Source organism: Ananas comosus, linkage group 8 (genome assembly GCF_001540865.1).
Source record: "Ananas comosus cultivar F153 linkage group 8, ASM154086v1, whole genome shotgun sequence".
Classification (NCBI taxonomy): domain Eukaryota; kingdom Viridiplantae; phylum Streptophyta; class Magnoliopsida; order Poales; family Bromeliaceae; genus Ananas; species Ananas comosus.
Window position 1 is genome coordinate 12,236,822 of NC_033628.1, and position 13,419 is coordinate 12,250,240.

The 13,419-nt window shown below is 35.2% G+C and overlaps 2 protein-coding genes across 7 annotated transcripts; one reads left to right on the forward strand and one right to left on the reverse strand.

Annotated features, from left to right (window-relative positions):
• On the reverse strand, nt 1,047-1,714 carry LOC109714667. Its single transcript, XM_020239362.1, has one exon. The coding sequence runs from the start codon at nt 1,712-1,714 to the stop codon at nt 1,298-1,300; it is 417 nt and encodes a 138-aa protein (XP_020094951.1). The 3' UTR covers nt 1,047-1,297.
• LOC109713576 (8-amino-7-oxononanoate synthase-like) lies at nt 9,184-13,100 on the forward strand. Of its 6 annotated transcripts, XM_020237696.1 has the most exons (11): nt 9,184-9,474; nt 9,562-9,677; nt 9,763-9,870; nt 10,324-10,562; nt 10,643-10,684; nt 10,805-10,892; nt 10,983-11,116; nt 11,333-11,421; nt 11,950-12,100; nt 12,179-12,247; nt 12,546-13,100. In XM_020237696.1, the coding sequence occupies exons 1-11, from the start codon at nt 9,249-9,251 to the stop codon at nt 12,667-12,669; spliced, it is 1,386 nt and encodes a 461-aa protein (XP_020093285.1). In that variant the 5' UTR covers nt 9,184-9,248; the 3' UTR covers nt 12,670-13,100. The 6 variants fall into 6 exon arrangements, 4 of the variants coding, with proteins under 4 accessions (XP_020093285.1, XP_020093286.1, XP_020093284.1 ...); XM_020237697.1 differs by lacking the exon at nt 10,643-10,684 and having other exon boundaries at nt 10,685-10,892; nt 12,514-13,100; XM_020237695.1 differs by lacking the exon at nt 10,643-10,684 and having other exon boundaries at nt 10,685-10,892.

The window sequence follows — 13,419 nt, forward strand, 5'->3', positions numbered from 1 at the left end:
AATGTATCAGAATCTAATATTTAAAGAAGTAAAAAAGAAGACGAGAGGTGTCACTGAAAAAAAAATTAATTAAATGGTCTATTTAAAATATGGTCAGTACTTCAGGGGGGCTTCATGCATATTTAGCGAGAAAAAAAGGGGTTGTGCGCTGAACTTGGTTATTGGGCCGAGTTTGTTGTTGGGTTATCGGCCATCACACCTCACAGTTTTACATTTACCCTTAAACCCTAAACCTTTAACTTAACTTTGGGTAGGCCCATACACTTTCAAGTTCATATTTGTATTAAAGTTGGATTTGGGCTGAGGTTGGACTGTGAAATGTCCCATTATACACTCTTATCATTACCGTCGTATGGGCCGAGACTGACCCAACGAATATAAACAAGACCTTGTCCAATCTTCGTGCTAATATGGGCCTCATACAAAGAATTAGAGATGCTGCTAGATTTGGGCACATTCGCCTTAGATTGGCCCACTATTGACAGACATGCATTTTTTATGTCTATCTCTAGGCTAAAGAGGGACTCGGCTATACTAAAGCAAAAATTATATTATAAAGAAATAAAACAAAAGCTAATCAATTTGGCACTGAGACAAACCATTTTTAAAATTTTGTTTTATACATGACGTAGAAAGAAAATAATACGTGGTATTGCAATATTACTAATTAAAAAGCAATCTATCGACTAATAGATCAAACCATAGCACATTCCGTCTGTTTCATTTATTGCAACTTCGCGTCCTCTCTTTCACCTCCCAAGATGTACTCAAACCCTAAAATTAGCATGACAATTTGATAAATTAAAAGACTTTGAATAAATAAATTGATTAATATAGATATTAAGCTATAGCGTAAAGGCATTTTGATATTTGAAAATTAGGTCCATATCTGATGATTGAGTTTCAAATGGTTTTTACAAAACGCCAACGGTCAATAGAGTGTTAATCGCAAATTATGTTATCTATATTATAGCCTTTTAACTCAAAAAAAAAAAAAGATAAAAATATATACGTACGTAAAAGCAACAGAGAAAAGAAAACTCCATCTCTTTATATTTCCATTCCATTCCAGCTCCAAAACCATAATTTATCACCCAAAACAAACTTTTTTTTTTCTAAAAAAAAGAAAAAAAAAAAGCTAATCGATCGCACACTGCCAAGTAAATTAAATACAATAAATAAAAAGTAAATATTGATTAAACAGAATTAGTGGTGCGTAAAGTGCATGGAAGAGGCCGAGTAAGCAAGGAACGGATCTTTTGCTTTTGCGAGTTGTGATGAACTAGAAGCAGCGTCTTTATCCCCACAAGTAAGGCTCCTCAATCCGAAACTCGACGCCGCCGCCGCCGCCGCAGACGCAGTCGCCGATGTCGACGTCCTCCGCCAAGGCAACGGCGGCGGTCACCCATGGCGAATTGAAGCCGAACCCGTCACGCAGGTCGAGGAGGAGGTCCGGCAGGGCGAAGAGCGAGGCGTCGTCGTCGGCGGCAGCAGAGTCGGGCCGGTCAATGGGCCGGAGAACGTCGTCATGGGCCGGGCTGGGGCCCGCGGTCTCGAGGCCCATTGGGCCAAGAGTACCTGCGGTGGCGGCGGCGGCGGCGGCGGATGCAGCTGTAGACCGGGTGCTTCCCGTCGCTGCTCCGCTTCCTGGGCTCCGGCGATCCCCCGCTGGGCTGGGCCGGTGGGGGCCTTTTGGCCCGGCTCTTCTTCGCATGCTTTTTTTGACTTTTCGACGCTGATAATAATAACTGGGGTAGATCCCGCGACACATTATTAGGAGAAGCAGATACAGACGACGACGACGACGACGATAACGACGATGACGATGAAGAAGAAGAAGAGGTTGTGGTTTCTTCCATTTTAGGGGGGAGCGAACGTGCAGGTGGTTGCATAGAATGGTAAGGTATGGGGTTTTATTAATGCTCACATGTTATAGCAAAGGAGAGAGAGAGAGAGAGAGAGAGAGAGAGTATGTATGTAATGTGTGTGGAAACAAACAATAAAAGAGGGGAGGGGGGGCCCATAGAAAAAGGGTGGGGGCAGTTGGCTTGTTACTCAAGGCTTCTGTGAATGGCTTCATATTGACACTGTTGTTCTTCTTTAAAGATAACCTTTTTTTTTGTGTGTTTTTTTTAGGGTAAAGAAACTGTGCACAAGAGTTTTAGGATTAGGTTTGCATAAGTAGATAATTAAAGGCCCCTTTTTTTGTTTGTTACCATGCCAGAGCAATATAAGTTGATAATTGAAGGCTTGTTTGTTTTGTTTATTACCATGTCTCTGAATAACTAAGTTATCCAATAATTATTTATTCAGTATAATTAGAACTAAAGAGTACGTTCGATTTTCATCCGTAATTTTTTAAGAATAATTTATTTCACCTAAAAATAAATTTATTTTATTCTAAAAAAGCTTACTAAATTAAGAATGATATGTTATTTTGGATATTTGATTTTACTCTTTATCTATTAAATATTATAAATTTTTTTGAATAAGATGCTCGATCATGCATCTAAAAAAGCCCTAAATGTGTGGCCATTTTGGGTTTAATATCTACCTCACTATTGCGCGCATTGATTCATTAATATTAGTAGTTGAGACATTTATTAAAGACCAAGTCAAATTGAATGTTGATTGAAAAAGTATAAGTAAAAGGGAAACCCCATTAATTTACTGTAAATTATGTAAAATGCTTACGAGGCTTTGCATTTTAATTATGTTACTTTTCCAACAATGTTTAAGTGTAGTCAATAATTTAATTGTTATATGCTTACATACATATACTCATTTTTGTTTTTACAAATATATATTTGGGAGATAAATAAGCTATTTGTAATAATTAATTTGGTAAGAGATGAAGAACCATACCAGATCTAATTACCAACAGATGGAAATAATTCTAATCTTTAAACCAATAATTGGGACAAAATTTGAGTGGTAGTTCCCAACGGCGCTTTCTTAGGAAGACTCCGATATGCTATCATATGTTAATTTTATATATATATATATATCTTAAAANCGAAATGTGTATCTTTTAATTGCGTACCTAGCAAAAGAGATGTTGCCTAGATTTTGTTTAAGTTTATATATATTCTTTTTGATATTAATAAAATATTTCTCTTATTAAGCAATGTTAATCCTACAACCCAAATTGATTAACGTTATTGTAATCTTACAACCTCATCAAGAGACCACATCTTTTATCTATAATCTTGTCACTTTCTATTTTTTATAATACAAAACACCAAAATAAAAAAACTCTCGAGAATAGGATTACAACCCTTGGATGGAGATTTATAATCTTATAACCCTCAGTTGGCATTTGGTTAAATCAAATCGGATGCACCCATAATCGAGCTCAATCCGATGGATATCATGTTATCTAATTGGATTAGGATTAATCTCGCTTTTAAATTGGAAAGCTAAGTAGAAATAAATTCTAATCATATTAGGATAATAATTTATAACTGATTTTACCTTACCTCTTACGCTATTAGGATTTCATAATCCCTTATAAATATGCGGGCTATCTCACATAAAAATTGACGGATGATGAAAGAACGGAAAAAGAAAGAGAATAAGAAAATAAAAGAGAGAAACCATATCCTCCATTAACCTATTATTCTAAGGGAACTTGAATGGTAGATTTGCGATCGTGTTCGTTTGTAGTTCGATTCACCGCGGATTCGGAGCATTAGAAGACTTTAAAGAACGATCCAAGGACACGTGAATCAACTTTTACGTTCCGGACTCGTCGTGTTGTAGCGCGAATCGCTTCCGTAAAAAAGTACGAACGAATACTTCCGCTGCGTTCGACACCCTCATTAGTTAGTAGACTAAAGGCGTTTCTCTTATTTCTATTGCTCCCAATTTGAATCGTTTTTTCCACAGCAAGTCTAAAATGGATTCTGATTCATTCACACGCGTAGTATTGAGGTAGAATATTTTTAGAAATATTATTATTTACATGCTTTTTTATTTTTCTTTAATAGGTATTATTTAAGGACTATAAAAGTTGGAAATTATAATTGGCCACGCCTAACACATCATTAATAACGCATAAAAATTCATTTATTTTTAGAGACGCCAAGGAATTTCCCTTGGATTTACGCGAGAGGGGCGTGCTCCACGTGTGAAACAATGTTTTCCTGTTACTGCAACTGTACACAAACTCATGGACTTATTAATCGTCAACGACTCCAAAATCCAAATTGACTCGATCATTTTTCCACCATAAATATTACTGATGCATTCAAAAAAACGGGTGCCTAAATTTTAGAAAAAACTTTAAAAATTCACCCATATGGTTTCGTAATTTTTCACTTTAGTACTCTGTGGTTTAAAGTATATCCATTTGCCCCCCTGTGATTTTATTTTTATCTCTTCGGCAGTTTTTTTCTTAATATTTCGTTAAATTATATACAAAAAACTTCATATACCCATCTAGATTTATCGAATATTTACTTTAGTACTCTTTAATTTTAACTTTGTCACTGATTTAAAAAATAATAATAATAAAATTGATAATAAAAAGAGAAAAACGAAACCACAAGGGGGCAAATTAATACACTTTAAACCACAAGGTACTAAAGTGAGAAAGTGTGAAACCATATGGGAGGTTTTTGAAATTTTTTTAAAATTTTATATTCTTTATTTTAAAAAAAATTTAAAAAATTAATATTTTTGGACTAATTCTAATTTTTTTATATAATTTGTACTAATTCTTTTTTACTTTTATTTTTATTTTTGGACTGTTAATTAGATCTCTTCGAGGGCACTAATGAGTAGTTCTAGTGTGAAATATTGTACCTTAATTGCATGGGCCCTTTGAATCTATTTTCCTGCACCAAACAAAATTGTCCCTATCATTGTGATGGCTGAGAACTTGTAATTTGGTTCATTCCATTGTCCTGTTTAATTAGTCCCATGTTTAATTGATCGAAATAATACTAAATAATATTTTAATTAACACTTTTTTATTTCATATTTTGATACACTAATTGAAGAAAAATGGTTACTCGTGCATCTTAGGCTTAGTTTGGTATTAAGGCATATCTAACGTTATTAGATAAAATGAAGTTGAGGAAAAAGTATATAGAAATATGCTTCTACGTTCACCGATGGGACCATAGAAAATATATATCGTAACCGCCACATCGCGATATGCAGAACGCAATATTACGTAAATATTTTTCTAACGTACTTTATCACCGCACGTAACACAATCTTCCCGCAATTCCAAACGAAGCCTAGTCTATACGGATGTAAATCTTATATTTCTTCTATTCAAAAATTCACAACTCTTTAAATTAAAAAAATAAAATTAGTAAAATCAAAAACAGCCTTTAGATGAGTAGGATATATATTTTACATTTAGTTTAGACGTGCAATAACGTCGCTCTTAAAAATAAATAAATAAATAAATTCTAGGGAGCTCTCCAACTTGATGCTTTGAATTAACTGTGAAAATACTTTTCTAGTAAAGATCTATTTTCGAAAGGGAACGCTTTTATAACTCTTTTAACTATTTACCTTTTTTTTTTAATGCTCTAAAATATGAAGGCAATTGCATTTAGAAAATGCAATCCCAAATTACGTCTCGCTTAATTTTTTTTCATCTAAATTATATTAAATTTTATATGCACAGAATAATTAAATACAACTTTTAAAATTACAGTATGATAAAATAAAAATATGTGATATCACATGGGGACAAAATATTGGAGTATATTTTTTCACTACTCACGTAATGTAGCCTCGAGATGTAGCCTATGCAACCACCAATTCTTTTATTTGTACTTGTTATTAATCACATTTGTTTGTACCAACAACTTATCTCCTAGCTATGGGACCAAAAAGAAAAATAAATAAATAAATAAATAAATAATTTTCGTACATTGATCACATAATTAGCATCTTAAATAAGATTAACTAAGTGTTTTCATTCTTGTAGAAATGATCAAATAATACTATAATATACAATTATGTAGCTCTTCTAAATTAATTAATTAATTAATTAATTAATATTTTAAAATATCACATCCAATGGATACTGCATCAGTGGCCGTAGGTTGGTGGTGAAGAAGCTGTTTTTAGAAATTTTGTATGCCTCAATAAATAAAAATATGATAAAATTGTACATGGTTTCGAATTGAATCTTTTATTTTGTTTTCTATTGATAATTTTAAAATTTTTTACTATTTTAATTTAAGTTATTTTAGTGCTCAATTATTGCGAGATTAATAGTCAATGTTGGATGGGGATTGAGAGAGTGACGCTTTTTGTGTGAAGTTTCAGAAATTTAGAAGCACAAGTTTAGTATTATAAAATTTGAGCTAGGATTAGCATATTTTCTAAAAATTAAATTTGTTACACTTTAACATCTAATGATTACTAGTATTCAAATTATTCTAAATTTGACAAATTTTAATGATTAACATAAAGTGAAATTAAAACTGCTCGATCATCGGGTAAATAATATCATAAAATTATAAAATTCAAGTTTTGAAGTATTCTAACTTTTGTTAGTAAAAATCTATACAAATATGTAAATTATATTGATATTTTGTAAGAAAATATTAGTAATTGATCCATTTATTTTAACATGTAACTCCCTCCCACTTGTAGTGCTTTGTCCAATGATGTTCTCCTAATTTATATGCTGCCAAAAATATTACCTACAACAACTATTACTTAAAAAATCAATTAATACTCATTTTTGTTGGCTTAAACGGATTAGCATCCTGTTATGTGACGGGAGGTCATATTGGGTCGAGTCATATTCGAAATGGCGTGAGGCTGTGTTGGCCTAGTCATATTCGAAGTGGCATGAGATTAGTTGGGCCGAGCCACAATCGAAATTCATGGGTGTTGTATCTGTACGCTTTAAGTGAATTAGTTGTGTATTTCTAACAGTTCGAGCTTTTGAGATTAATGGTTAGCGCCAACGATCTGACAGCTTTTGGCTCGGCCAAATAAAAATTGTTTAGGAATGGAACTCCAAATTGTTCATTTCAGACTACGTACGCCGCGGCTTCAAGATGACGATGATTCTTACGGTCTCAAATAAAAAAAATTTAAAATTTCATCTTCAAATAATTTTTGTCCTTTTCAATATACACATTTTCAAACTTTCCGTAGATGTTAATTAAGCTAGTACAATAAAACAAACCGCTTTCTCGTGCAGCATGAGGTACGAAAAAAAGTGTGGAAGAGGTTGTTGATTTGTCTTATTTAACCGAATAGTGAGAAAATATGCATGATTAATTTTAAATTATAAATTAAATAAAAATTAAGATATTTGCCACCTAATAATAATGCAATAATTAATGTAATTGTCACACGATTTGAATTTCTTTTCTTAGAGTCAATAACGTCCAAACTACGAACTATACGATATGATATTCCGCGCAAGGAGAATGTTACACAAGCATTGCAAATTAATGAGTAAAGTTTCTAATATTTTAATGAGAAACAGTTTAGAAGCGAAATGTTTGTGAATATAAAAGAAAAAAAATGTGAGTTTTGTAAACTAGATTTCGCCTTCCATCTCACTGAAATTAAAAGATCGATTTTTATATAATTATAAGTAAAAGTTTAGATGATTTTGTGACATCGATATTCAAATAATTAAAAGTCGATATGTATCGTGGAGTCGCGACTTTAATGTACAAAATTCATAAAATAGGAGCTTAGCCCCTCGTCTACACCTCGTATATATGCCGCAATGTAGAAAATAACCCATCAACCGAAAAAAAAAAAAAAACATATATAAATTGAATCTCCCCTATTAATTTATTTATTTGGTTAAAATATTAGAACCCTTACTTTAAACAATGAGTCAATAGTCCAAAAAAAATAATGGCATGAATAATTAAAGTTCACTTGTAGTTTATTAATTAAATACTGTTCTTTATTAAAAATAAAAAACAAAAACAAAAACATAAACCCTACTTTCAGAAAGATGAGGTGCATACTCTTCGTTTGGTGGTAAAATCATGGAATTTTGTTTAAATGAGAAACGTGTCTTAGTGTTCATAATTTTCTTTTTCTTTGGTTCTTCGAGAAATTACTATTTTTCATTATATTTATTTTTCAAATAAAACTTACGTGAAAAATATACTAGTTTTTTATAACATCTGAGAAAATTAGTTTTTTCAAAACAACTATTTCTTAGAGAATCTAACTGACGGAAAAATATTTTCTAGTTATAAAATTATTTTCTGAAATATTTTTCAAAAAACCAAAATGTTTAGTTTTACTATTATATCACTCTACTCCATGTTAATCACTATTTTGAGACAACGCATTGTACGTGACTCACACGTAATAAAGTTGACTTGGAATATTGTTCAATTTTTAATGTAACTGTACCACATGTGTAAAATGAGTCATTGTTTGTTTAGGAACAATAAGAATTAGTTTTGCTTTTTTTTTTTTCAGAGAAAAACGTTATTCCAATTAAAATCTTAGCAGGAAAAACTTGTTATTTTTTTCTCCCCCTGAAAAAAAAAAAAAACTTCTGCTATTTTGTCCATGAAAGAATTTGTGACACTTAAAAGCAATTTATTAACTCAATTTCTTGGTGTACGGACAAACCGTGCGAACAGATAATAAAATGTTAATTGAAATTTTATTAAAATTAATTAGAATGTTTCTGTGTGTAATATTACGTTGCGCATATAGATGCCCCATTTGAGCAGAAGAAATAAATTTCTATCGAATCAGTTTAAGTTGCGTCAGGTACTGTTTGATTAACGAATCGATGAGAAAATAATCAAAGGAATGAATTCACAGGTGGTTTCTTTGTTCGAGTGTAGACTCACCTTAGTCCGAGTGGTCTACTGTAATAAATTGGTTAAGATATATTCTGTGCTGTCCCATCAAAAATAAAAAAGAAAAAAAAGGGGAGAAGTGTATCATCCTATATTTTGCCTAATAGATACTTAGATAGGCCTTAATACCAAAAAAAGTGCCCTTTTTTTAATAACTTTTTGTCGAATTTGAGGTGGACTTTGGTGCTAAGTTTCGGGCAAATCCCGGCCCAGTAGTGGCCCGGTATCGTACCCGTTTTGGGCCAATTAAACTGGGCCCAAAAGCTTCAGTGTCAGGGCCCAACAAAATCACTCTTCGCATTATTAATAAACGTTGAATTTTTCCAACATATTCGTTAAGCCCAATGCGCGCTACCTATGTCTATGTGGTGATCAATTGTTAGCTACAGCTCGTTCGCCCACGACCCGTTCGACGAAATGTCGCTGTGGGATCGTTGGGTCGACGCCGCTCTCTCCGAGCTCTCCTCGAAGAAGCTCCTCCGCTCCACCCGCCCCATCTCTCTCCCTTCGCTAACCCCCGCCGCGAATCCATCGCTGGAGATCGAGACCTTCGACGGCCCCGGCCCGTGGGACCGTTCCTCTGTGGAAGTCCAAATCGACGAACCCACCTTCCGGGAATGGCTCTCCGAACTCCCTTTCGACGGTATGTGATTTCCTTTATCGTCGTTATCGGCTCTGCCCCCGCGAATTTGTGCTTAAATTTGTGCTTCTCTGCGACCCATTTGATCAGGTGTTGAGGGAATTGGTGAGGATGAGAATGTTGGTGGTGGAAAGATGCTTCTTTTCTCCGGGAACGATTACTTGGGCTTGAGCTCTCACCCGGCGGTTCGGAGCGCCGCCGCGAAGGTAATATGCGGTTTTCGGATTGTTTGTTTCGTTGTCGCGGCATTTGCTTCTTCTGCTTGTGATTGCGCTGTATCGATCTTCGTAGGCAGCCCGAGAAGTCGGTATGGGACCGAGAGGCTCTGCATTGATTTGTGGGTACACTAATTATCATAAACAGCTTGAGATTTCGCTAGCGAATTTGAAGAAAAAAGAGGTATCTTTTTCACCAGTAAATATGATTCTATGCTGAGTTATTTTGAGTGCTCGAGAAGTTGAATTATGAGAAGGGTCTGTTAATTTACGCACGAAGTAGAGAATCAACAATGATTATCTATTACATGACTTCAACTACCAGATGATAATATTAATAGACAACCAGTTAGTAGCTTGATAGAAGCTTAGGGAGTGTTGCTGTGCTTCTTTTACACTGTATGGGGATTGACTATTTTCCTTCTCGTCGTTGTTGTTTAAGAATTATCAATAGAACCAATTTAATGGCACTGACGAGAACGAGGGAGGAAATAAATAAGTCACCTTATGTTGTACTGAAACGAAAACCAAATTAACTTTAGCTGGTTTCTATGTAGTGCACTTTCTTGATCTTGCGTCTTTTATTTAGCAGTTACTTTGTCGTTCTTCTTGTAGTATAAGTACATTGATTATTCAGGATTGCGTTCTTTGCCCAACTGGATTTGCTGCCAACCTGGCTTTCATGACTGCCTTGGGGAGTATTAGCTCTCTTTTGTCTCTTAGAAGGACGCCGTCTGATGATGAGAGAGTCGCGATATTTTCGGATGCTTTGAACCATGCATCAATTATTGATGGTATCCGCCTCGCCGAGAAGCAACAAGGCACGAAAGTTTTTGTCTATAGGCACTGCGACATGGCCCATCTCGACTCCTTGCTGTATGTTTTTCAACATTTGGCTCCAAATTTCTTGTTGGTTTCCAATTTGCTCCTCATTGCATCAATGTATTATATAACAGATCATGCTGTACGCTGAGAAGAAAGGTTGTCATCACTGATAGGTATGTTTTGCCCGCTAAAGATGATCAAGCTACAGACATGGCTTATCCTCCAATTTCTCAGAGTGACTTGATTGGTGGTGAATTTTTTACAAAAAGATCCTCCCCATTGTTACTGTGCAGCCTGTTCAGCATGGACGGAGATTTTGCTCCGCTGCCCGAACTCGTCGCCCTCCGCAGGAAGCATGGGTTTCTGTTGGCCATAGATGATGTAAATCTACCTTGTACTGTTCCTTTTCCTTTCCTAATCTCTGTAGTTGTGAGCAAAGGAGTGACCTCACTGATGCGAAGGTTTTTTCAGGCTCATGCAACACTAGTTTGCGGTGAGAGTGGTGGTGGTGCCGCAGAAATATATGAATGTGAAGATGAAGTTGACATATGCATCGGCACTCTGAGCAAAGCTGCTGGTTGCAATGGTGGATTTATTGCATGCAGGTACGTAAATTCCTTCTTTCCGTACAAGTAGAATAGCGTGTAAGAACGTTCATTGCCAGAAAATCAAACTCAAGACGTTGTTCAAAATATTTACTTTTGGCTGGAAATGTTGTGTTAAATTCAGGGTTACAATATAAGGTTTTTGATTTAGTGACAGGCATGACACAAACAGTTTCTTCCTATTGCACCATTAACAAGTTAAGCTTTGTCAAACAGCAATACATGGAAGCAGCTAATACAATCGAGGGGTCGCGCTTTTATATTTTCGACTTCTCTGGCTGTGCCCATTGCTGCTGCTTCACATGGTATTTACTACTTTAGACATGCATGGTTTATTTGAAAAGTTATTTACTGAACATTGCTGTAATTCTAATCTCCTTGTATGTAGGTATCCTATTGAGATTATCCATGTGTAGGATTTACGTCTTTATGACCAAAATGCAAAATTAGGAAACATCAGTTGGTGTTCTTTTATTAGTTTCAGGAGACAAGCATTGTCCCTTGCGTCCCTTCATAATAGGGCTATTCCATTTATATGCTGTCATAAGGAACTTTTAGTCTTACTGGTGTTGACTAGTCTCTCAAGAAAGTGCTCTCTAGAGGAAGAGAATGGAGTCAGTCTGTGCAACTATTGCCAGGTGAACCATAACAAGAACGGCAATATATCGAACCATGTAATTAACAGAAGTTTTTTTAATCTTCTTTATTGCATTATAATTCATTTAACTGCTAACTTGAAGCATGCATCTCTCGTCTCTGAACTTTTATAGATGTTGCTCCCTCAGCTGTTTCTGCATGGATATTCACCAAAAAAGGCTTATGTTAACTTGCAGCTGCTATTAGTGTGGCAAGAAAGGAGAAATGGCGGAGATCAGCAATTTGGAGTCGTGTGAAAGAGTTCAACTCTCTGACCCGACTTAGTATAACTAGTCCTATAATTTCCCTGGTAATTGGGAGCGAAGAAGCAGCACTTAGAGCAAGCAGGTTCATCTCCTATCTTTGACCTTCACTTTTGACTCCCCAAGTTTATCTCTCTTAGTTTATATTAACACTGTGAGCCAGGCACATGCTGAGATCTGGTTTTCATGTGACTGCAATAAGACCACCTACGGTTGCTCCCAACTCGTGCAGGTAGCTCTTATCGATACTCACAACTTTTCTTCCCATGAAATCGAATTTTCAAAAAGAATACAACTAAAATGCCAAAAACCTTCGTGAACTTATCTCGATTATCACTTTTCCTTCATAAGCTTTTGAAAAGCTACGAAGCGGGTAGCGTGCTACCTACCTCTCTCTCTCAAAAAAAAAAAAAAAAGAAAAAAAAAAAGAAGCTTTTGAAAAGCTATATATTGCCTCATCGACTTGAAACTGTTATGACCTAGTTGATACTGTTTTAGGCAAAAGAAGACATTTACTTAACTTGCTACAGATTGCGGATAACTCTTACTGCGGCTCATACAACGGAGGATATTAAAAGGCTTGCTGCAGCATTGTCTCCATGGATTAGTGCACCAGTTCTGGATCATAGCAGTCCAATAGTTTCAAAGCTCTAGATTTCGGAAGTGATGGCCCGAGAATCAAAGGACACTGGTGCCAAATCAAATCCGTTCGGTTGGGCTAATTTTGTGAATATATTTGACTTGGTTGTTTGGGTTTGTTTCAATCCATTTTGATCTTATTTGGTAGTATTATATAATTATTGGTTTAGGGGCAAAGCATTCATTGTTCCCACATGGAATGGGATTCGAATTCGCTTTGCTTTTAAGTAGTGGTGTAACTTGTAGATGTGATGTAAAATACAAAACAGGTCTGCAGATGAACAGTCGCAAGTTCTCAGACAACTTATTCCTTACGTGGCAATCAGTGCGCGATCTTAGGGCTTAGTTCAAATGTTGTAAATTTCATCCAGTTATATAGAATTTAATTTACCACGGGCCCTTGGTTCGAATTAGAATTTGATTTTAAAGGCTATTTTATGGGCTTATTATTGTCCCACTTGTTGGACCATATCTGGGAAAAACATAAATGCTTTGGGTCCGTCATTTTTTTTTTTTTTTTTTTTTTTTTTGGGTACTTCCAGAGAAAGGTTAGGCTTAGGCTGGATTCTTCTAAAGATGGGTTAGGTAGGATCCTTCTAAAGATTACATCGTTCCTGACCTCCTAAGTGATCCACCAACAAGCCACTAGTTCGGCAAGCCTGTGGCAAGTCCGTCAGTTTGTTGATATCTTAGTATATATTGCTGGTGTGTTGTTACTCTGATATGAAGGATTATAATTACGGTGCTGCAAAGTATCTTACAATA